The sequence below is a fragment of the Anoplopoma fimbria genome, chromosome 23 (genome assembly GCF_027596085.1).
Source record: "Anoplopoma fimbria isolate UVic2021 breed Golden Eagle Sablefish chromosome 23, Afim_UVic_2022, whole genome shotgun sequence".
Classification (NCBI taxonomy): Eukaryota; Metazoa; Chordata; class Actinopteri; order Perciformes; family Anoplopomatidae; genus Anoplopoma; species Anoplopoma fimbria.
In genome coordinates this window covers 13962710-13987237 of record NC_072471.1, presented here as the reverse complement: position 1 = coordinate 13987237, position 24528 = coordinate 13962710, and the positions used below count along the sequence as shown (strand labels likewise).

At 41.8% G+C, this 24528-nt stretch overlaps 1 protein-coding gene across 1 annotated transcript in view; it reads left to right on the top strand.

The window, feature by feature from the left end:
- Positions 1 to 24528, top strand: part of celsr1a (cadherin EGF LAG seven-pass G-type receptor 1a) — an 85419-nt gene that overhangs the window by 27398 nt on the left and 33493 nt on the right. Inside the window, exons 2-6 of the mRNA XM_054624576.1 lie at positions 6575 to 6930; positions 7025 to 7313; positions 10348 to 10570; positions 12356 to 12471; positions 14571 to 14659. Coding sequence (XP_054480551.1) covers positions 6575 to 6930; positions 7025 to 7313; positions 10348 to 10570; positions 12356 to 12471; positions 14571 to 14659 — 1073 coding nt within the window. The remainder of the gene's footprint in view (positions 1 to 6574; positions 6931 to 7024; positions 7314 to 10347; positions 10571 to 12355; positions 12472 to 14570; positions 14660 to 24528) is intronic.

Sequence of the window (24528 nt, the reverse complement as noted above, 5' to 3'; positions counted from 1 at the left end):
ATCATCTTGCCAGATTGCATGAGTTGTATGAGTTGATGTGAACGATGTAGTTTATATAAGTCATGAAATGATGTAGATTTATTTCCGAGAACCCATGAATCTCGTTCTTTATCTGCTTACCTGCTGCCTCTGGCATTCCTGTGGTTAATCATCTATCTTTGGTTAGCCTTTGTTTGCATTGGAAATCACCACTGTGCCATGGTCAAAGCTAAACAGGCTAAATAATTAAAACACATACTTTATGGAAGGAGTATGTCAAACAGTGATATACTGAATGCTATTAGACTGCACAGTTTATTCACTCCTACTGGGCAGTTTTCCCTCCAGACTTTTTGTTGGATCCAACTTTTACCCGAGCTGCCTATTCAGGCAAAGCTTTGACTTGGAACTGCAATTTTTTAAATGATGATTGATCATTTAGGAAATACACTTAGAAGCTTTCTTGAACGGTTTAAATACAAAAGATATCAAGCTGTACTTAGTCAGTTTTAGAGGTACTGTGTGGTTGATTTGTTTTGTTACCTTTGAACAGAGCCCCATTTTTCCGGTCTTTCTGCCAAGTTAACCGGCTGTAGCTTCATGATTAACAAACAGCATTAGATTGATATCACTCTTCTCATCTAACTCTCACCAAAATAGAGAATAAACATATTTCCCAAATGTTGGACTGTTGTTTAAAGAAAGCAGTTATACTGGATAAACTCTTGCCTTTTCGTCGTTTTAGCACTAAGGATGTTGCAGTGCAGACGAGGAGGCATTGCTACTGAGTAAATAACACCTGCAGCCCTGTGTGTTCCACCTGTGCCTTCATACAGGAAGTGGAACTAAATGATGGTGATGTGTCATTACATCATGACACAACTGTGGCCAGCGTGACTTCATGTAAGTAGGTTTGACGGCGGCAGAAACCAGCCATGAAGGACGCCACTGTAGGCTGCCATGAGCGGTGTTTTTCTTTGCTATCTTTTCGACTTTTCTAAGGGCAGAATATATGGTTCAACCTTACAACTTCTATTATATTTTTGGAAATATTGTTTGCAAAGAGAGAGTGGCAACTTAGCCAATCAATTGTGCTATCTTTTAGTTTGTAAAACTGAAAGTTTGATACTCTAGAGACATTTCCTGCTCTTACTAATTTATTTTTATATTTGCCTTTACCTCTTTTGATGGATGGTGCTTTGATTAAGTTAATTTCAGTTTGATTTTTGCGGGGCAATTTCCTTCTGCCTCCAGCATACAGGATGTCTGTCAGTGTGTCTGCAAGCTGCTGATACGTGATCTGATGTTGGCGCTGGCTGCCACGAGAGAGTAAAAAAGAGAGAAAGGGAGATGAGGCTTGACATCTTGTTGGCCTCCGAACAGAACGGTTGGAATTACTGTTGAGGGCAATGCTTCCTTTGAGCAAAACTAAAATGTTTTAATTTGAGTATGGGCACACAAAGAGAGATTAGATAGATGAGAGGACAAGCAGGAAGATGAGAAAGGATATTTTTCTTTACTGAACTCAGATCAGAGCAAAGTGATGGTTTTGGGCAGTGTTTCCTGGGATGATTTATTGCAAAGAGAGAGGAAAAGAAAAGGAGAAAAGTTGCTGGATTGTACTGCTCAGAGACTCTGTGTGTGTGTGTGTGTGTGTGTGTGTGTGTGTGTGTGTGTGTGTGTGTGTGTGTGTGTGTGTGTGTGTGTGTGTGTGTGTGTGTGTGTGTGTGTGTGTGTGTGTTTGATCACCTCTAAAGACAAGCTTGCTGTTTGTTTGCCCTTCCTGATAGGCCGTGGTTGTTCAGGTGTGTCCAATAAGGTGTAGGCTGATAGTTGAGTTTTTACTCAGCGATTGGCTGGAAGCCATGCAGGTTACAGTTTTGAAAACCTTCAAAGGGGGGAGTCGTTGGCCGCTCTCTTGGGATTTAAAAGTAACTGACGGCAGTTGTCATTGGTTGCTCTGCTGTTAAAGTTTAACAGTGCAGTAAAAAAAAGTGTTGCAAGGTGAAAAAATAGCAGGGCACATTTTTACAATGCTGTATGTCGTATAGGCTTCCTGCCTTTATAATGGCGGGCCTCCCTTGAGCTTGTAACGTTTTTAAGCTCTCAATTACCATTCTCTTTAGCAATGATAAATGGCAGCAGGATGGAAATAACCTCAGCAGCTGAGAAGGAGCTACTGTTGGAAGGAATAGTTTCAGGTTGGGTGTTTTCTGAGGATCACCTTCAACAGAAAGAAAAAAACATAAAACTAGATGATTAAAATGAAGTGTCTCCTGGATTTTGCATTTCAATAGATTTTTAGAAGGGCAGGAAATGTGTGTGATGGGGTTGAAGTGTGTCTCTCTGGTGGGCTTGTCACCTTGCTGAAACCTGTCACAGCTACAAATGTCTTGTTTGTTTTCTGCTGTTTTATTGGCCGTCCCCCTCGCTAACTGACTAAACACTGCTGTTGATTTTTACACATTGGAACTGGGCAGGTGGGTGGCCACCAGAGTTGTCAAGCAAATAACGAATACATTACTAAAAGAGATGTCTAGTCTTGAATACAAATAGTGGATGTGTGTAATTTTCAGAGATACGGATTATCGCGTCCTTGATAATGTTGTTTTTATTGTTCTCAGACATGTGTCCATCTATTTGGTTATAGTGTCAATATATATAATGGTAGCATTATATTGGAAGGAACAAGGAAGAACTACTAATTTGAAAATGTGTTTTAACATTTCATTTTTTTGACAAATTAGAGTCAAATTGTTTTTAATGAGGGAATTTAGATATCTCTTTATCACTTCATAAATCAGAAAATCTTATCAACAGTATTAAAAAACAAAATTTAGCCATTTTTAGGAATAACAGGTTGTATAAAATATGAGGATCAATGATATGTGAACAAACCTCTCTGTAAAAACTTTGTAAGTGCTACCGAAGTGGAGCTTTCTGGCTCCGAGTATCAGAAAAAACCCTTCTTGAGAAAACGTCCCTTAAAGTTATGTATCCTAAAATGACGTGCCTTTTGAAGACACTACATGTGAATAGGGTAAACTAATTTAACTAATAGATAACACCATGGATGTGTGTGTGTGTGTGTGTGTGTGTGTGTGTGTGTGTGTGTGTGTGTGTGTGTGTGTGTGTGTGTGTGTGTGTGTGTGTGTGTGTGTGTGTGTGTGTGTGTGTGTGTGTGTTGTCCCTCAAAGTGACAGCTGGCCAGCATTTAGGGTGGTTGGTGAGCACAAACCAAACAGACAGAGACCTCTGTGTGTGTTGGTGTGTGTGTTAGACAGCACTATGGGGTCAGTGGAGCACCCTGACAGATAGACATATTTATTAGCTTTCTGTGCTTGTGCACTAGTGTGTGGTCATTTGTGTGTGATCTCTGCAGCTTGCCTCACAGGTCATTAACAGCTCTTATCACCTCGGCAGCCCTGCAGCGGGCCTCCAAATGTGTGGCCGGTTGACACATCTCCTTTTGTTTCAGTCAATAATGAATCCACCTACACCTCTCTAAATCCAACCTACTACATTAAACAATTCCAATTGATGTGTTTTTTTTACACGTCATAATCATTAGATTCACATTTATCAGTGCTTCAAGGCTGTAGAAGGGCAATAACCACATCATAATGTGCTGCAAATGCATTGCTTATCTTCACAAGGGCTATCCACTGAGTGTTTGGACGCTTGTAAACATGCCAGCTAATAGAGATAAGGGAATGTGTGTGTAGCTAATAAACTGTTCTCCCATGATCGTTCAATAGTGTGGAGATTACGCGGCAGCTTTGATACTTGTTTTTACTCATGAGGTCATCTATTAAAACACAAATACTCAGTAGTAGTAAGTCCTGTTAAACCTGTGTCTGCTGGTGGGCGGCTATATGTGTATGTATGTATGTATGTATGTGTGTGTGTGTGTGTGTGTGTGTGCTGGCATGCTTATACACATAGAATGTTTTTTTCCGTGGCGTCTGTCCGTGTGACACACCCTTTCCACGGTTCAGCCCATCCTTCGTCTGTGTGTGTGTGTGTGTGTGTGTGTGTGTGTGTGTGTGTGTGTGTGTGTGTGTGTGTGTGTGTGTGTGTGTGTGTGTGTGTGTGTGTGTGTGTGTGTGTGTGTGTGTTTGTGTGTGATCTCATGCTAGCAGCTGGTGGGCTCTAAAAATAGCGTAGGTTGTGATGCCCCAAAAGAGATGGAAACAAACTGCTATCTTGTAAATGTGCCCGAAGTGCAAAAATACTAATTCTTGACGTTGGAAAGAGAGTAATTTTGGAGTAAGAAAGTTATAATATATTGCCTTCCTCTTTCAGTATTTAATAATTGACACTGCTTCGGTTATTTTAGGCAACGCATGATTCCATAGCCAACGCCATCTCAATCAGATTTTCTCAGCAACGCCCTAGTCTTTTCCTCTGCCTCGTAAATTCTGCTCCACATCTTTCCATCACCCTGTGATCTTTTCTGTCGTGGTCCGTAATTTTTGGATCCAGCACTGGTGGCTTTCCCCACCATCACACTGTCACCACAGTGCAAAGTCCTTCCCACTCTGGGAAAGCTAATAATTCTCGGAGCGACTGTATCGTAGTGCTAATCTGCTGTAGTTTACTTAGTCACCAAATAGCTCGGCTTGTGCACAGAATAGATGATGGAGTACAGTGTCAGTCACGGTGTAAAAGCCTGACACTGAGCGCAGCTGTCAGTGTGTATAGTTTGTGTGTTTGGATGAGAATAAACAAATGTGAATGAAAGGGTGAGTGTGTGTGGTAACAGATTGTGTCAGGACCTACTTGGTTACAGAAGCATTTGATGTGATTTGTTTTTACTTTAAGTATGTGTCTTTATGTTAGAATAACACAATGTCTCAACAAAGGAGCGGCATAAGTAGAATTTTATTGACTAAATTACGATTGCATAAACAGAATCATGCTAGTGCGTGCATGCATTTCCCTGCCACATTATGTGAGTCCATGCAGGATGTGTGCATTCCAGTGTGTGTGTGTGAACTGTCAGTTGAAGGATCTCTGGCGGCAAGTGCAATAACAGTGTTTTCTCCGACCTATGGAGGGACAGGTGTGCAGCGCTGCAGAGAAACAAATGCACAGAGGCCAACATATAGTCAGCAGCTTGTTGAATGAGCAGCACGTTACAGCGGCCCAACACACCACAGCTGCTGCTTAATGTCACCGTCCTGCCGAGTGACTCGTTAATGTGTGTGTCTGCATTTGTGTGCATCACTCCGGCTGTACTGGGCTAGCCGACATTCCCATTGCCTCCCACTGTGAGTTATTTGTCCCAGTGCAGTCGGATTCGACCTCCAGTCTGGTTAGCAGTTAGCTTGAGACTAGCCGGCCTGTCCACACCCTGCTCTGATCGACCGTGTGAGGAGAGCTAGGGTCCTGAGAAATGACCTCATCTGCGTCTGAGAGTGACGGGGCACCTGTGACCGAACCTCACCATGACTCTTTCACCCCGAAACCCCCTCCCCCTCTGCCTCACACACACACACACACACATGACACACTCATGTGCTCGGTTTGGTGCACCAAAGCCATGGAATCCGACCCATCTCCCTGCCCCGTTTCAACAGAATAACCTCTCCCCCTTGCGAATTTCATCTGGCCTCACCACCTGTTGTCAGTTGTACCTCACCCAGCCCTGTGCCCTGTGCAGCCTATAGCCTCCTGTTCACCCTCCATAGGCACCAGAGCTTACAGTTGTGCCAGAAGTAGGTATGAGACCAGGCCCAACCCTCCCCAGGGGCAGAAATCCTACACTGATCCAATTACTCCCAGCCGGGGCTTCAATCAGACCGAATCCACCCCGACTGGCAACTACTTAATTCAATCTAGCGGCAGAAGTGTTACACAAGTACACAAGTCAATCTGTTAAGCTGCAGCGTAGAGAGGGCCGAGAGGGTAGAAGAGATAGGATCGGATCCAACCGGTATTGGGTTGAAGCTGCACACAGCAACAAAATGTTAGTGTTAAAGAGTTGAGCACACATTCTGAGTGGTAAATCAACCTTTCTTTTATAATTGTCTGAGTTGTTTAACCTTTATATTTTACAAGCTACTGATAGATACGAGTGGACGGGGACATGAGCGGAGGAGACAGAGGCAGTTGTCCAGAGACATAAAGAGGGAGCAGTTTGGCAGTAAATCAAGTCGCCGTGTAACGTGATACTAGTCGGGAAATATGTGAGAGAATTCTATTCACACTACAACAGGAAGTGAATCCATACTCTTGTTTTGTAGCTCGGGTCTACAATTAGTTGCTTTTGTGTTTGCTTCAAATGAACTTTGATTGTGAAAGACATTTCCCAACTATTTAACTTTTATCTACAACCTTGGAAACACTATTGGCATTCAAGTGTTTGTTGTTGTCGGCTTTACCTGCTTTTTTTTAAAGCGCTCACCTTGCTGAAAACCTGGCCTCATGTCTGAAGACAAACTGGGCCTAATTTAGCATTTTTCCTGTCAATTAGATGATTTCTTCATATCAAAGTGTCAATGTTTAATCTGTTGCATTTCAACCTGTTGCTTTTGGAGCTAGTAAGTAGAAGTGACTTAACGGCAAAATATGGTCTTTCTCCTCCTTCCAGATGGCATCCATCGCGCCGTGGCCCTCTGCACTCTGCGAGTCACCATCATCACGGACGACATGTTGACCAACAGCATCACGGTGCGTCTGGAGAACATGTCCCAGGAGCGCTTCCTGTCTCCCCTGCTCAGCCTCTTCCTGGAGGGCGTGGCGGCCGTGCTCTCCACCAAACGGGAGGCGGTGTTTGTGTTCAACATCCAGAACGACACCGACGTGCAAGGCTCCATCCTCAACGTGACCTTCTCGGCCCTGCAGCCCGGAGGCGCCCCGGGTAAAGGGACCTTCTTCCCTTCCGAGGAGCTGCAGGAGCAGATTTATCTCAACAGGACTCTGCTGAGGCTGATATCCTCTCAGGAGGTAACAGACGCAAATTCACGTTCAAGAGCAAAGTATTAAAATTCTCCAAAAGCTGAACAAGCATTTTAAAGATGCGATTTCTCCTTCTCTCCAGGTGTTGCCGTTTGACGACAACATCTGCCTGCGGGAGCCCTGTGAGAACTACATGAAGTGTGTGTCGGTGCTAAAGTTCGACAGCTCCCCTCCCTTCATCGCCTCCGACACGGTTCTGTTTCGGCCCATCCACCCCATCAACGGGCTGCGTTGCCGCTGCCCGCTCGGTTTCACCGGCGACTACTGCGAGACCGAGATCGACCTCTGCTACTCGGGCCCCTGCAAGAACAACGGGAGGTGCCGCAGCAGAGAGGGAGGGTACACCTGCGAGTGCTCGGAGGACTACACCGGTGAGTCTTCTACATGGAATAGAAAGGAAATGAAATAAGTTGTTGCAACTCAACAACTTTTTCTTTAAAACAAGTCAAAATAAATTATCTTAGTGCTCAGTTTTTCCTAAAAGACCCATTTACAGATTAACTGACTTGTTATGATGATGTTTTGCGGTTTATTGTAACCCAACGCTGGTAGAATTTGATGCCCAACCACAAAAGTATTTCCCCACATTTTCAAAATAATTCGTAGCTTGCATATCGGGTGGAAGGACTGTCAAAGTAAAAGAAGTTATGACATTTGATACCTCTTTACTTATTTATATTATTTTGAAAGTGCAATAGATTATTAGACAAAAGTTTCTCAACTAAACCATATAGTACCTATAACAAATTACACATTTGTGGTAATTGCCTGTGTGTGAAAAAGCCGGCACAGAAGAACACTACCTATGTCTTTCATAAGTAAGTGCAAGGGCTCATATTCTTTCTGACAAAGGCTTTAATGACTGGTACAAAATTTGCTAAACCGCACTGACAGGCTGTAAAAGCTCTCAGCACCTATTGTTGTAGCTTGAGGTCGACCCTAGTGCAGGAAGGGGAAACGTGCTTTGTCATACTGCAGGTATAGCCGCCCGCACACACACACACACACACACGTTTACACATGCAGTAGATTTATTGCTCTATAGAGGTGTACGGAATGCTTACTATACTCGTCAAACCAGATCTCACATATCACTAAACCCTTTGACCAAAACCACATTAGCTTAAATAAGGTTTTTGTTTTCAAAACATCAAATAAAAATAAATACTGCACAAAAGGGCATATATTCTTCATTAGCATAACCATGAAAATTTAAAATCTGACCCCCCATAATCCACATTGTTTCTGTGCTACTTGAAAGTAATGCTACACATTCCTATTGTTTTCAATGTGTGTCATTGTTTTAAGATAAATATATATGGCATTAGTTAAGTTTCTTTGCAAATAAACAGATTCACAGTTAATTCTCATAAATCAGTGAGCCAAAAAATGGAGGCACATTGTCAAAACTCGACAATTAAAGAATGGAAGGGAAGAAAAAGCCCTATAGTTAGCAACCATGGACTTAGACAATTTAAGTTTAAGAGTTTTAGCTGATCAAAAACTGATTTGGAGAAAAGGACTCTCACCTTTAACCTGGAAGCTGGCCTAGTTACAGTTACTCTGCCCGGCATTCACATGGTAGATGATTCTCGGAAGCTTTCATCATTCCCATTGAAATCACTTTCGGAAATATTTCCCCGATGTCAGTGATCTTCCTCCCAAACTTCCCCCTTGTACATCTGATACCTGATTGACTGTCTCTGTGTCTCTGTCTCTCCCTAATAGAGCAGAGAGGGCCTCCGACAGCCGTCACCCCTGCTCTCTTCTGTCTCTCCCAACACTCTACCTCTCCTCTCCTTCTCTTACTCCATCTTATCTGATGTAATTACCTGATTATACCTGCCTTTGTCACTCACCGGCCCTCTCTCGCCTTCTACTCCTGCTCCCCATGTCCGTCTTCTCCAGTCACCAGTCATATTTCCCTTACCTGCATCCCGGTGTCCCGTCTTTGAAGGTCACAGTTCAACTCCAGATAGTCAGGGCCCATCAGGGGCCATTATGGGGCTGATGACAAGGGGGGGGCCCCGATCTATCCTCCTTGGGTTTCCTACATTACAGGGAAACGGATCCTTATAATTCCCCCTCGAAAAGAAAAAAAAAGGATTATGCTGAGGAGAGAGGGGCCATTAGCTGGTTCCAGGCTGTGGTGTTGGGGGTCTGTGTGTGTGTCCTGGGTAGAGAGATCTTGTCCAGACAGCAAGATGACACACAACACTGCATGGGACACAGAGGCATCCATTACAAATAATATTCCAGTCAGAAAGAGGTCTGATGGTGTATTAGTGGAGGAATTTATGCAAGCCGAGCCAGGAGACTGAGCCAGAGCCACATGGTCACATTTTAGAGGAATTTCCCATGGTCAGGCCCACTGAAGCAATTAACTGAATTAGATGATACAATATCATACATTTCATATCAACATGCAGCCTTCAACTTATTTAGGGAAGGGCAGACTTGTGGCAAATAACAAAAGAATCACCACAGGGTTCTTATGAAGTCTATTAAAAGGGCTTATTCCTAAAAAAATTATTTGGTACAATCTTTCAACATATATATTTGCAGAAATCCCCCATAAATACACAGACATAATCTCTCCACTGACAGTAGGGAATGCAGTCTGTTTGCACTAATGCACTGATGATTGATGACACATACCTATAAAGTAGATGCATATATTTAATCTAAATGGCAAACAGAAAGTTTCCTTGATTAATTCTGGTAAATGTTGGAAATGGCTTAATCTTAACATCTTTATATGGCTTAAAAGTATCAGCCGTGGGTTTGACTTAATGGCGGAATCTCTCATCCCTGTCACTCTTTTATTTCTTTTTTCCTTTGCCCGCTCTCCATAAAGTTTTTTTCCCATTGTCACTCCCTTTCCATCCTCCGTACTCCTTTTTATGTCCAATCCTCTCGCTTCTCTCCAAATATGGCCAAATTACGCTGTGGATAAGACCTGCACTTCCCAGAAATACCTATAAACCTATAAAAGGGCTTTGTTGTTGTTGGTTTTTTATAAGAGGCCTTAACAGCATAACACTTTTGCAGACTTATTAAGGGAACGCACAGTTTAGTTGTATAAGTGTGCTTGACTTAAATCAAAGGCTTCTTGTTAAAACAACTGGATTCCAAACCGATGATCTGTTTTTCAGTAGACGGTGAACAACATGCTTCACAGGAAAGATAAAATGATGATAATGAATTGATGAGATGATATCATGGCAGGTCATTTATCATTCAGATGCACTGCCATTGCAATAAACACATCGTATCTACAGACAACACAGGGTTGTCTTTCAGTAGGTGCGAAGATACCACTTGTTCAAACCAAGGCAACAGTAAATATGTCAACCCGATAAATACAACACAGTAAATACAATTTATTCCCCTTTCTTCTCGTAGGCGAGCACTGTGAGGTGGATGCATCGTCGGGCCGCTGTGAGCCTGGTGTGTGTAAGAACGGCGGCAAGTGTGTCAACCGGCTTGCAGGTGGTTTCATGTGCCAGTGTCCACCAGGGGAGTTTGAGAAACCCTACTGTGAGATGACCACCCGCAGCTTCCCTGGACAGTCCTTTATCACCTTCAGAGGCCTGCGGCAAAGGTTCCACTTCACTGTGTCCTTCACGTGAGTACTTTCCTTACTTCCTTCCTTTGTTCCTTCTTTGCCTGATTTTTTTTTTATTCACCAATGAACACAACGTGACATCCATTTCTTACAAATTACTTTGAATGGATAAAATTCAGTTCAAGGATCAAGGATATTGACCGCCTGCTAAGCCTCGTTCCCCTTCGTCACTGTTGCTAAGCCCTTCAAGAATTTCAGCTCTCGCACGGCACATATTTACTATGAGAACATTGGCAAATTTAGCACTCTAATTTCTTAGTCATTTTTTTTAAATTGGCCCTTGACTTCAGACAAAAAACTCAGACAAAAGCAGGCTTCTCGCCAGTGGCAGATTTTGTTAGTTAACGCTAGATAAAATAAATACGCTAATAAACTTTGAAATGATTCCAGCTTGTTTTAAAACAATAATCTTGTAAAATTGCTCTTCAATATGCACTTGGCTTCTACATAATGCGCATGATATTATGCTAAAAGACTGAGGCCAATGCTAACAGGTACCATGTTAATGATTAAGTTGCTGCTGCGAATGTATTATTTATACAAAATATGTGTTATTTACCACCAATTCAAGTGACACATTTCCCTTTAAAGAGTATTGTTGATGTTAAAAACAATTTTACAAAATTACAAAAACTTTCTGGATAATATTTCCTTTTTTCATTAGCCGCACCACACACCTTTTCACAGCCCAGCAACAGCAGCACACGTCTGTGATACCTGTAGTAGCGGTGTGTTTCTGCACAAATAAAAACAGTAGAGTTTGGTGAGCTAAAGTGTGTCAACAGGGGCGTGCCGAGACATGTACACACTTTTCAATTGTGTCCCAGTTCCCTTCTCTCACATACACATATAATAAGAAATACTGCACACACTCCAACTGAACGTGCGTTGTTGTGAGGTGCGCTTGCGAAACTGCTGAAGGAAGATAACCTATGCTCAGCAAGTCTGCGAGACAGTAAATATTATGAAGGGAAAAACTTTAATCACGTTTCGTTACCAGTAATAGGTAAGATGAGTTTGATAGTGAGAGTTCGTCAACACCGTGACGGTGAGAAAGGTTTGCAGTGCGGTGAAAACAGGAAAGGCTGTGTGATGTTTTTCCCTTATCAGTGTTTGGTTACAGCCATCCTGACTTCCTCACTGGCATCTGCCGGCTGACTCCTCTGCCCTCACCTTACACTCCTAACACAGACACGCACAAAGAGATATGAGACCTTTGTACCCTCGTAGAGCACACTCGCCAGTAGGTATTTACTGGGTCTTTCTCCCTCTCTCACACGTGGACACACTCATGCATCATCCAAGGCAGGGGAACTATTTCCTCTCTGCGGCCCTGCGGCTCTTACACATCCTGCCTTTTCTTTTCCGAGATACTTTTTCCTCAAGAGCCTCTTCGGCCCTTTCATCATTAAGCTATCTGCAAGGCCGTCAACCGCTCAGTCCCGGTCTGTTTGAGTTGGATAGGTGCTTACACATGTGACAGGAAACATGAGCTGGAGCAAAGAAAAACAGTTGGAATCCACTCAACCCTTTGTGTGTGACAAATCTAAATATCCATTGTTTTATTTTTCTCCCTTTGGACTTTTAAATTGGACAAATAAATCCCTTATATAGCTAAAAGGAATTTTGTAGAATTGAGACACAAACTGTTTAGTAAGGTACCGCATAATGTTTCTCCATTTTTGGGTCGATTTCCACTGTTAGTAATGCTGTCTTTCATATATAAATATATATACAAATATAAATAATGTAAAATAATCTCTAAAATCCCGTCTGTCTCTGTAGGTTTGCTACCAGAGAGAGGAACGCTCTGCTCCTCTACAATGGCAGATTCAACGAAAAACACGACTTCATCGCTCTGGAGATCATTGACGAGCAGATTCAGCTCACCTTCTCTGGAGGTTAGCCCCCATACAGTTTTGTGTGTGTGTGTTTGTGTGTGTGCCAGTGAATAAGTGGTAAACACTTAAAGTAATTGTTGTCATATCAGCTACATTGTAAGTAAGTTAACACAGTTGTGAGTGCACTTTATCTTAAGTGACTTTCACAAAGAGCCGGCTGGATAACTCTTATCAACGTGCACTTTCTTCAAAAGCTGAGTTTTTTTTTGTGTGTGTGTGTTGGTGCTTTCATGTATTCAAATATACCCAAACTTTTACACGTTCATTTGTGTGTGTGTGTGTGTGTGTGTGTGTGTGTGTGTGTGTGTGTGTGTGTGTGTGTGTGTGTGTGTGTGTGTGTGTGTGTGTGTGTGTGTGTGTGTGTGTGTGTGTGTGTGTGTGTGTGTGTGTGTGTAGGTAAAAGACATGGGTGTGTTTTTATGTTTTGAAAGCAGCTGCTTCCTCAGTGTCAGAGCTGCCAGACTGATTAATGATGGCTCAGTCATTTAGTGGCCAAAGAACACACACTTAAAACTTGTTGACAACCAATGAAAGTTTTTAAAGCATGCATGCTCCTACACATATAAAAATACACAAACACATACAGTTCATGTGCAATCAAACCAGTTGTGGTTTAGTAGAAGTAGCAAAAATAACAGTGGGGAAATCCTTGTTACAAGTAAAGAAAACACACATTAAGATTGTTATCAAAGTACTTTTACTTTGATAACATATACTTTTGAATTTTCAAAAGAATCAGTGTCAAAAAGTGCTCATTATGCAGAATGGCCCATTTCAGAATAATGTAATATCATTATTTATGCATTAATGTGTACATCCCCTTAATGTTGCAGTTTTCAAAGATGAGGTTAAGTTTACTTAGTGGTTCTCTATGCAATGCTAGTTTTTATATTTTCCTCCTTAATCTCATTTTAACCCCTTACAATACATACATTTGTTGAATATATTTTGTATTATTAATCTGAAACTGCAGAGTAACGTGTAACTAAAGCTGTCAGATAAATGCAGAGAAGTAAAAAAGTACAATATTTGCTTCTGAATTGAAGTGATGTAGAAGTATAACAAAGCAGAAAATGGAAATACTCAAGTTAATTAAAGTACTTAAAAAATGTACTAAAGTGCAGTACTTGAGTAAATGTATTCAGTTTATTTCCACCACTGAGTCAAACACGATCATTATTCAAACTGACAACTGTTGGAAAGCAGATCAAACGCATGTTCTTTGGGCTGGTGACTGTTGTTCTCAGAGCAGGACTACTTTCCCATGGTTCCATATGGGGAGGAATCCAGCTCACTATGATTATGTTGGGTGAAGCCTGTTCGGGAGCCGAGCCAAGTCCTTGTGCCCCACTACAAATCTGAATCTGAATGCATGACTCATCAAATAAAATACTCACATTATGAGTCATGCTTAATGAGAAGAGTGGGAGAAAAGCTTTTGATCTGTTTGCAGGGTTTCTCCATCTTTATGTAGTATGATAAACAAACACATTGGATAAGTAGGACACACGATCACTTCCACATACTTCGCCCTCTTTCTTTTTGTCACGTGCACAGCCACAAAACTTATTAACCCTCTCTCTCAAACAAACACACACACATTAGTTGTGAGTGTTGCCGTGCTCATAACTGATTTCCAGAGCGGTGGATTCCTGCCCTGGCTTCTCCTGCCCTTGACAAACAGAGTAAAACCCTCGTAAATCTGGTGCCATTGTGCGGTGCAATCTCCTCACTGAGAGCCATTGATACTACAGATTAATAATGGCTTTCCAGGTTGATTTATGGTCATGGTGTATGTGTGTCTATGTCAAGTTTGCCTTTAAAGGTAACTTATCAATATATGTGGAATATGTTGAGCAATGTAGAAAGCTATGTGAGCGTTCAGCAGCCGCTGCGCTCAACCATATAAATTATTCACTTTTGCTGTTTATCTCTCTTTCCTCCCCCTCCTCTTCTTCAACTATTTCATTTTTCATCCTTCCTTTTCTCCCTATTTCCTAACTCAATTCCTCTCCCTTACCCTATATGCCTTTTTCCCTCGTCACTGTCACTGGTTTAACCTTTAACCTCTTTTTCTCCCTTCTTCCTTCCCCATCCAGGTGAAACAAAGACCACAGTGTCCACCTACATCCCAGGCGGGGTGAGTGACGGCCAGTGGCACTCCGTCCAGCTCCATTACTACAACAAGGTAAGGAACTTAATCACCCAATCGACCGCTGCTCCTCCTCCTCCTCCTCCTTTCCTCCTCCAGTGAAAATTCCACTTGACAAACGTGAGATAGGGGGTAAAGCATGAGAAGCTGACCCCTCAGTGTATGCTTTGGAGAGTTTGTAATGTGGAAATATCAAGTTGAATGTTGCATTTTTTCACCTTAGAATGCACAGCCCATCGAGATTAAAATTAGCCAGAAATTTGTAAGATCAGGAGTTGTATCGTGGTCGCAAAGTGTATGAAATGTGTCTTTCCTTGAGAATGCCGAGTCAGACAGGCTCAACCCTCTGCCTTAGCTTCCGACACTGAAATATGGTAAAGCTTAACTGAAAGAAGCGCAGGGGCCTGGCAGCGACTTCAAGGGGTCAAAAGCTCATCTACTGTATGTTCAAACTCAAGTATATATTTTAAGTCAAGGGTAGATTGTCAACATATGTAGGGATTCTTTCATGATCTCACTATCTCTCAATTGAATCTTAATCGCTGACAAAAGGATTTCTTTTTTTTTTTAACCACAAGACATGTTAGTGTTTCGAGACGTTCCCACGATGTTCTTCTTGCTTCTGTGCGAAGTCCAATCCCAGACATAGACGGCGAATATTTCACAACCTGGCTCATGTATCCACTTCTGTTGTAATATTATATTAGAAGTGCTTACATTGCAGTCAAGTGCTGGTGTTTATTTCCAACAAACTTCCAGAGCCTACGGGCATTTGTTCTTATAAAAATTAAACAACACATGAAATAAGAGAACATTGGCCTTCTGAAATGTGGATCCTATAGTTTGTGTCTGCATGTGAAATTTTCTTAACTTGTTAGTGGTCTACGGTAATAAAAATGGTAATGTTATGTATTAAAGCTGAGTGAGTAATAGTATGGCGTAATTAATTTGCCATCTTCTCAAAGTGAGGCTAATCAATTCAAGCCTTGTAGACATGTGACCAACCATGTGCGCAGCCTTATTCCATAGCCTTTCAAAGCTAATATGCTAACTGGTATGCATGTGCAATGCTATACTCTGACAAAAGACATCGATCCCTCTATTCACTCCACTGTATTTCCTTCTGGCTCTTCCTTCATGTGTCCGACGCCTATAGCCGTAGCATCCCTGGTCTTATCCAAGACTTCCAGCGTCGTATTTCAGCAGCACCTGTGTTTCGCACCCTGCTTCTTGGCCTGACGCTAGCCTACAATGCATACCTTCTCACATTTCACTGGTTGTTCACCTCTTTCTTGCGGCCAGCATTAGAGCCCATAGCATACTTGTTAGACCTGACAGGAATGTTTTCATCAAAGGTGATTAATCAGGCTACCGTACTTTACCATGTTAGCCTCAGGGTCACATGTGTATCTATTGTTTGAGGTGTATTTACGCTGTAAGTCTGTCTGTTTAACAGCACGGCCTTTATGATGCTAGAGACAATAGCTTGAAGCTTGTAGTACTCTGCTAACGTTGCTGCAAACCCCCTAACTACCACAGGTATTATTTGCAGATCGCAGTCCGTTGGCACTGAAGACGTCTTTGTTCTGTTTGTCTATTTGGTTGTCTGGTATTTGGAGTGTCTCCATGGAAACGAGAGATTAATTTTCACGTCCGAACAGATTTCCTGCGTTGTTCAAGTTCCGTGCATATTTACTTTTCTGATTTATTAGGCGTTACTGATCCTACAGGCTTCTGCTTCGCTTATGTGACATGCAGATACAAGTACACAAACACACATGTATTACACCTGTACTATGATACTAATGTGTATCGTAGTGTTATTTCTTAGGGTGTAAAGAACCAATGCCAGTCTTAATACAGACCAGTGATTTGCAAAGCTGGTGACACATTCTTTTAAATTAGCCCGAGGACGACCGTAGCGCTGACACCAGCTTTTCATCATGCGTTGAATGATCAGAAGTCGGATTGACTAATGGTAATTTAATCCCACGTCAGTTGCTGGAGGGCTCAGTGGAAATGTATATGGCAGAATGCAGTACTGTTCTCACAATAGATCAGATGTGTTGACATGTGAATGCACTGATGAAGCGAAAGAGGTTGCACACATATGTCCACCGCGCACGCAAGAGAACTCGCACACACATTTGTGTGCAGGTAGCATTGCTTGCATAGCACAGATAGAGACTAGTGAGAAGATCAGAACCCAATTCTCAAACTTTGATGTAATCCAGATTCATGTCATGCAAACACCCGCATAAATAATGTGAGGTCTTCTGTCTTCTGTGTAATCTTTCTGGGAGCTTTCCAGGGGCTTTAGCTATCATGAATGGAGAGATTTTAGGGCCAAGGTGGCTACTGATGATTGATAGGCTTTATTGTGTAGAGATCGGTAGCCAGTTGCTCCAGTTAAGTTCAAACGTAGGTAGTTTAGTTATGATAAATGCTTACTATCAAGTGCGTATGTAGAGATTACATACTTAATATAATATCTACACCCCATACCTGCAAGTTAACAGTTTTTCTAGCTAACTATACTAACTGACAAAGCTAATGTTAGCTTGCTAATGGAAGTGATGACCTGTTTCAATTGAACGGTATAAGAAGTTGATCACTTGATAATAATGTTGTTTAATAAAGATGAAAACTAGTAGGTTTTTAAATTGTTTTTCACAAAAATAACACAATAACACAACATGTTAGAATGCAATTTCGAACACAGCCTTGGATCACTTATAATGAAAAAAAAAAGTGTTTACTACTTGGAGATTTATGCATATGTAAATTAAAGAGTTGCACCACACAAACTAGTTCCTACACTAATTTTTTGTTACCAAATATTTCCGCTAAGTAAATATTTGCAAAGTTTAATTTTGCATAGCTAACTGAACTACCTAACCGACGCTAAAATACTGAATTAACAAGGTGAAATGGAATAAAGTCACACATCTGACCTAACACTTGATGTAAATAACACCTGAATTACCAAATAGTGGCGGTTACAACTTGTGATACTTGTGGGTCTCTTTTTATGGTTGCTTTTGATTGAACTGAGCTACATTACAGCTGATTACAAGCTAACACATTTTGACATTACTAAAGTTTTTAATACCTAAGACATTTTTAAATGGTGCAACCCAAATCACTAGTTTGAAATTAGCTTGTAGTTACTAAGAACCTAAGAGAGAAACCTAGTAACACTGTACTTTCACAAATAGCTTGTGCAGCCCTATCCAGAGTTGTTTGTCCAACATGGACCCCTAGTTGTTTTTTAACGGTCCCAACGGCACACTCACACTATACACACTTGCACACACGCACAGACGGTGATTTACTGGATCAGATGATGACGCGGTTGAAGTTGTGCAGGGTTGTATTGAGGCCCCCTTTTAAAATCCGCTGCTGCTCTCTTCAGAAAAACTGGGGTACCTCCGCTCAAAAACAGAGGTCAAAGGTCGGGGGAGGGTTGGCATGACAACAGACATGGACTTGCCATTGTTGCAGGGATTTGGGTCGGTTGGAAAAAGCTGTCTGTGCGTGTGTTTGCATCTGTGGGGGGCAGACAAATATTGTGTGTGTGTGTGTGTGTGTGTGTGTGTGTGTGTGTGTGTGTGTGTGTGTGTGTGTGTGTGTGTGTGTGTGTGTGTGTGTGTGTGTGTGTGTGTGTGTGTGTGTGTGTGTGTGTGTGTGTGTGTGTGTGTGTGTGTGTGTGTGTGTGTGTGTTTGAAAGTGTGCATATGTCCGTACTGCTATTAGGGATGTTATACAATAGAAGTGGAAGGATAAAGACATTTTTTAAATTCCTTGGTGCAGAGTCTCAAGGACAGTTGACTGTGTCAGAAAGGCAAATCTCAACAGGAAACACACAAACACACAGATGAAGCGCGTAGATGGGTATTCTTAGAGCAGCAGGAGGTTTTGTCTTGGGTTTTGATGTGTGCTAACTACAGGAAATGATGTCTCTTGTTGCAGGATATGATGTTATTTAGCTGGACACTGGGCAGGATGTCAGTCGTATCATGATTATGTCTGCCAAGCCACCTGCATGGATTACATCAGGATAGAATAGATGCAGAATCGACAAGGAATGCATGATTTATTACATTTCCATGAACTTTAACATAACTACCGCCATAATCACACCAAACTACGTCTATTTAAAAAATATATATAGAGGTTTTGCCTTGAAAGAAACATAATATATGGCCTGAAGGTTGATTATCGACCTTAGAAATAGTAGTCTGACAAAAATTCAAACTTAATTTCAAATACCTAATTTTCTCATTTAGCATACAGACTTAAACACAGTGATTATATGGTGGATGTTGCATGCCAAACTACATGATGCAAACCCTTTTAATTTGCTTCAGGGTGGTGTGTGAATGTGTGACTTTTTGACTGCGTCCCGTCTGATCCATTCCCATTTATTCCCATTGCATATTCCCATTTGCCTGCAGTTCCAGGCAGAGTTTGTATTATTGGTTGGTATGATTTCACATTAGAAGCATGAAAACAAGAATGAACTCGCAGGATTATCAATCATACTTGTGTTCATGGTTTACCGGCTATCTTTAGAAAAGAATAAGTTCTGAAAAAATGCTCATGAGTGAAACACCAATTAATTGTAAATCACAGTTATGAATAAACTATAATTAAGTTCCATGTGATCCATCCATATGCTGCCAAAGTCAGTGAAGCATAGCATGACTGCAGGCATGACATGCCCGAGTGTTACCGCTATTTTCATAATGCTGCCTATCACTGCACGCAGGCTTGATGTTCGACAGGTTAAAACTGTTACACTGGCTAATATGAGCTATGATATGTATGGCTAGGGTGTGTAGACAGCATTCCCAGACAGGCTTAGCTGGCTCTTATCACCAGCAAGTACCAAAAGTTCACTCTTTCTGCTTCTGCCGCTCCTCCCTGGCTCACTCTGGTGCTGTTTACATGTCAGCACTTTAATTATCAGAACATACGTGCAAATTACTTCACAGCATAGCTAGAAGTACTTTTTAAATATGCTGTGTGTGTTTATTTTTTGCATTCCACCGCTGCTGGGCTTAAACTCAACCACTCAGCCGTATTTAGAAAGCTGTTGGTTAACTCAAATAAAGACAGGTCTCACTGCAATATTTTCAATACTTTCAGCGCTTTTAGATTGCAAGAGTGATTTAAAGATAGAGACACATCCTATTTCTTTTTAAAGCTGTTGTATTATATATTTTTATTTGAACAATGGACCATAAATAATCACCCGACTTTGCAGTTCCCCTCTACAGAGCGTTTTAGCATCTTAGGGTTATACTTTATTAGTTCACTGTCTTTTAGCAAAAAAGCTCTGATAAATCCACTGTACACTTCCTGCCCAGCACTTAACAGCTGACAGGCAAAGTAAGCTACTAGCCTAAACATAGTGGAGCATTTAGCAGCAAAAGAGCCAGATATTTCTGTGGGTGGAGACCAAAATCAGAGCATAAAGGAGAGTGAATATTTGCATCACAACCATCAGCTGGACATAAACACGCCATTGCACCAGTATTAAATAGATGGAACAGTGGTCGGTATAAGGAGATGATATATGTTGTCGATTGAGCTGCAGGTGAGAGGTAATGACGGAGCCTAAGTGGACCAGTAGGATGGCGTTAAAACCAGCATTATCCGTTGTCTCGCATTACATATGCAAAATCTATATGTTCTCAACAGTCGTCATCAGTGCAAATTGCTCTGCACAGTGTGCTGTTAAATAAATAGCTGCTCTTCTCTCTCTTAGTCTCATTGTTGATGTTCCAAAGTTTATTGGGTTTCCAGAACAAGCTGATATGCAGTAAAAAAAAATACACACACACACAGTCTACTACACATGCACACAGTTGATAATTGCTCTTTGGAGTGGTTTTGGAGTACCCATCCATGTCCTTGTGTTGCAGTTTTAGAGCCAATAGTGGAGGCCACATGTGGCTTTCCTGGGTGGCCGTAAAAGACGCATGCCTTATTAGGTGTGTGACTGTGTCATGGCAACACACACACACACACACACACACTCACACACACACACACACACACACACACACACACTCACACACTTCATGAGCTGTGCATAGGGATGTGCACGTGTTATGATGAGGAACTGCAACATTGTGTGTCTCTGCACAGACATGGGTGCATGTGCTTTTTAAGGTTAAGTAGTTATTTTTTTGAGGTGAAGCCCCAGACTCTACATTCCCCGACAGGGAGTGTTTTTAGAGGAAGGGGGCCACGTTATTCTTTGTTCTTCTTGACGCAGGTTTCCCCAGACCTCAAACAGTTAAGGTTATCATCACACATAAACACACACATTGCATTTAAGTGGGATTCTTTTACTAATTAGAAGGCATTACACAGTAGCTGTGACTATTTAAACAAAGTAAAGGAGACATATCGTTAAGTGCTTCTAATCACTTATTATCATTATTATAGCACGTAGTAATGCTGTACCGGAGGATGTAAACATGCTTCTAAAACCATGCTTTGTGTCAGTTTGGTGTAACAATCTATGTTGACATGTGGAGGCTGGTTTTGGGCTTTCACATACTTGTTCCCTGTGTTTTTCCTGCTGTAAATTCATAGCATAGCGTAGTATTTTCTCAGCGTGATATAAATCTGCCAGAGACATCTTTGTCCTGGGCGGCAGTGCATGAGTTGTGGCCTATTGTGTGAGGTGGTGGGAGAGGTGCTTTTGAAGTGGGCAGGAATGAATTATGTTTTACTTTGAGTGTCGTTATTGTTGGCAAATTGGCCGGCAGCAAATCCAACCACAGACACTTCAGCAGGCATGCGTCTGTACACACACATACAGTACATGCAGACAGCGATAGCTGTATTAATAGTTTCTTCTGCCGCACTGTATATTCATGGTTGTTAAAGCTTATTGTTTATCGTTGGCAATATTGAGCAAAAATTCCATAATAACCTTTCAGCATATCTAAATTTAAGTAGGCAGTTTTCTGGAAAAGGCAAAACAGAATTTGAAAATACAGCCCTCCTAATGCAGCTTTCCCCTCACATAAAGCTTTTTAGAGATGAGGAAAAAATGTTAATATAAGTTTAGCATACTGCCAACAGCCGCAGGGCTGAACTTATATTAGATAGATGGAGAGAAAATGATTATTGCACCGTAGCCACAAGGCTAGCTCTTGGCTGTAGTCGCAGCCATGAGCAGAAGGCTCCACTATCAGCAACCCTTTTCGCTCCATCTCTGAGATGCTTGATATTGTCAAAACTCTCTTTTTGATCAGTCTGTCTTCCTTATTTATTATTATTTGGGGTTGTTGTGCAGTGTAGGCAGCTGTTGCCGTGCTGGAATAGCAACTGTTCTTGCAGGATATTCTGCTGTTGAACAGACTTTCTCCATCTGAAGCGATGTTCACGGGCATCTGCATTTGTAGAACGGCCAATAGGAGCGCCCTCTCTCTGAAAGACTTGGGTGTTGATTTTCTAAAGCCTGAAAACAGATCCAAGAAGGGATGCAGGAGTGTAAGTTTTTTCTCAGACCACTTGAATTACAATATGCTGAAAGGTTATTATTGAATTGTTGGCCATTGATCCGAAACATATACTGCCTACCCCAGTTTTAACAGCAGAGAAAGAAACATGACAAAAATACTTACACACACATACAGTGACATGGCTTGGTTGTGGGCTACAGGTCTAACGAGGTGTCTCTCTCTCACGGTGTCTCTCTACCAGGACGGGGGGAGTCTGGTGGACTCCAGTGGGGCTCTGCGGCTCCCGCTCTATACCGCCTGGCTGGAGCTCAATCAGAAGGAGGTAACCTCTGACCTCTAGCCTAGTCCCCACTGGTGCTCTTTTCCCCCCCGGGGGTCTCACGTAGTCCCTGCTCTGCTTCTAGTACAGTTTACTGGACTAACTCTACTGTACATGCTAACCTCAGATATACAGAGGTAACATGGCCTCTAACACTCAGGTGATAGTTCTAATTTAGTCTGGCTATGGTCTGGTCTGGACTAATGAAGAGGCTGTAGTGGATTTTGATATGGTTTTAGAAGGTGTCTGGACTTGGTAGTTCCAATGTGACTTAGCTTTCTTTTGTCTCTCCTGTGTTTGACTTCTTTGTTGAACTTATAACTCCATAGGGTAATGTACAAAACAATCCTTTTCTGCTTCAGCCTGGTTTTGCATGTTGTTGCTCTCACACTGACGTTCTTATAAATGAAATGACTAACTAGGAGTCAGAGGTCAGGGTCTCTCTTTGCGAAGCAGGTAGGGACAGTTTTTAGGACAGTAAGTGCGTTATATCAGCCTTCTGGTCTCCCTGCCTCTCTCTGTTTCTCCATCTACTGGAGAAGCTCTTCATATCTAAAATAGACCTGTGTCGTATAAGCAGAAATTACACAGTAACAGCCTTCCTTGACTTTCTCCATTGAGGTTTGTTCAGGTGAGCTAAACTTGTCTAAGCCTTGGCAGGAAGACAGACATGTTGGTAGACACCCAGAGAGCATTGTGTTTTCTTTGGCAGGAGCTTGGCGGGCTGAAGCATCAGTTCTGTCAGGGAGGATTAACAACGCTCAGAAAAATGTCGGAGATTGCTCTCGTAATGAGCAACGACAACAAGTATCTCGGGGCCCACACGCTTCTGTTTAGACTGCAGTTTACTTTAAGGGATTTAGGTTTGGATCGTATCCTTAAGCTTCTCTTCCGTTACACTAAGATCCCTAATGTGCCTTAGTGGTTGGTATTAATTGGATAATTAACTAAATAATAGTGAGAAATCAGTTGAATAGGGCAAATGGTTACACCTAGTTTCAGGCTTCTGTAATGTAATGTGCGTGTGTAGTGAATCATCACATAATTTTGGCTTCATGATTGAATACAGCATGTTAAGAATATGTATTTATATATTTATATTGATATTGAAAAAGGCAACAAAATATCATTTTTGGGAGGCCTGGCAATAGTCAAATTTGAAGAAAATGGACATTGATGAGTAAAATCCATTGCAGTTATTTGTGTAACCCCAGCTCTCTGAGTAGCATATGGGGGATGTTTTACTATAGGATACGCCCCCTTACATATTTACTTAAACGCTTAATTCATAACACAAGCCCTGCGTTTGCGGCTCACCTTTATGAATAGCTTACATCATTCTGAAACCGTGTCATTCAGTGACCTCTTCTCGCTTTGGAGAAGCCAACTTATTCTCTACCTACAGTATAGCTCAAGGCTGACTAGCTAAACTGTACAGAATTGGGGCACTAGTTGCCTGAGATATCGGTCCAGCTGTGTGGATCATAGAGGCACCTAGCACCGAGGTTCGGAGGTGTCCGTTACAGTCTAAGGACAGTTAAGCTAGTTAGCCTTGAGCTACAGGTAGAGCAAAAGCTCAGCTTCTGAAGCGAGAGGAGGTGATTGAATCCATACAGCCTATTAAAGACGGGGGGGTCTCGACGCAGATGTTACGACTGATTCATAAAAACGCCCACACCGGATGAACCTTTATGTGCTGACATTCATGTGTGTGTTTGTCAGGATGAATGAGCTACCAGTCGTTAGGAACAGCTGATGTGTGCAGTATTGTGTCATGGAGGAATGAGGATAAATCTGATTAATCTGTCACTACAGACCGCCTCCATACATGACTGCCTAACCCACTACATCTCTCTCTCTCTCTCTCTCTCTCAAGTCTTCATCTTATCTCATTTTGACATTTCTTCCTCGCTCTTGTGTGATGGAAGGAGAGAATTTCACACACCTCGTCTAGCATGACCTAAACCTCTTTTTGACTTAAGAGAGACGGAAAGACAGTGGAATTTGGGAGAAAAAAAAGGAGAGATAAAAATGAAGTTGAGAGATAGAACACATCCATATATTTATAACCACTCTATACTCCTGGCACTAACTTCTCC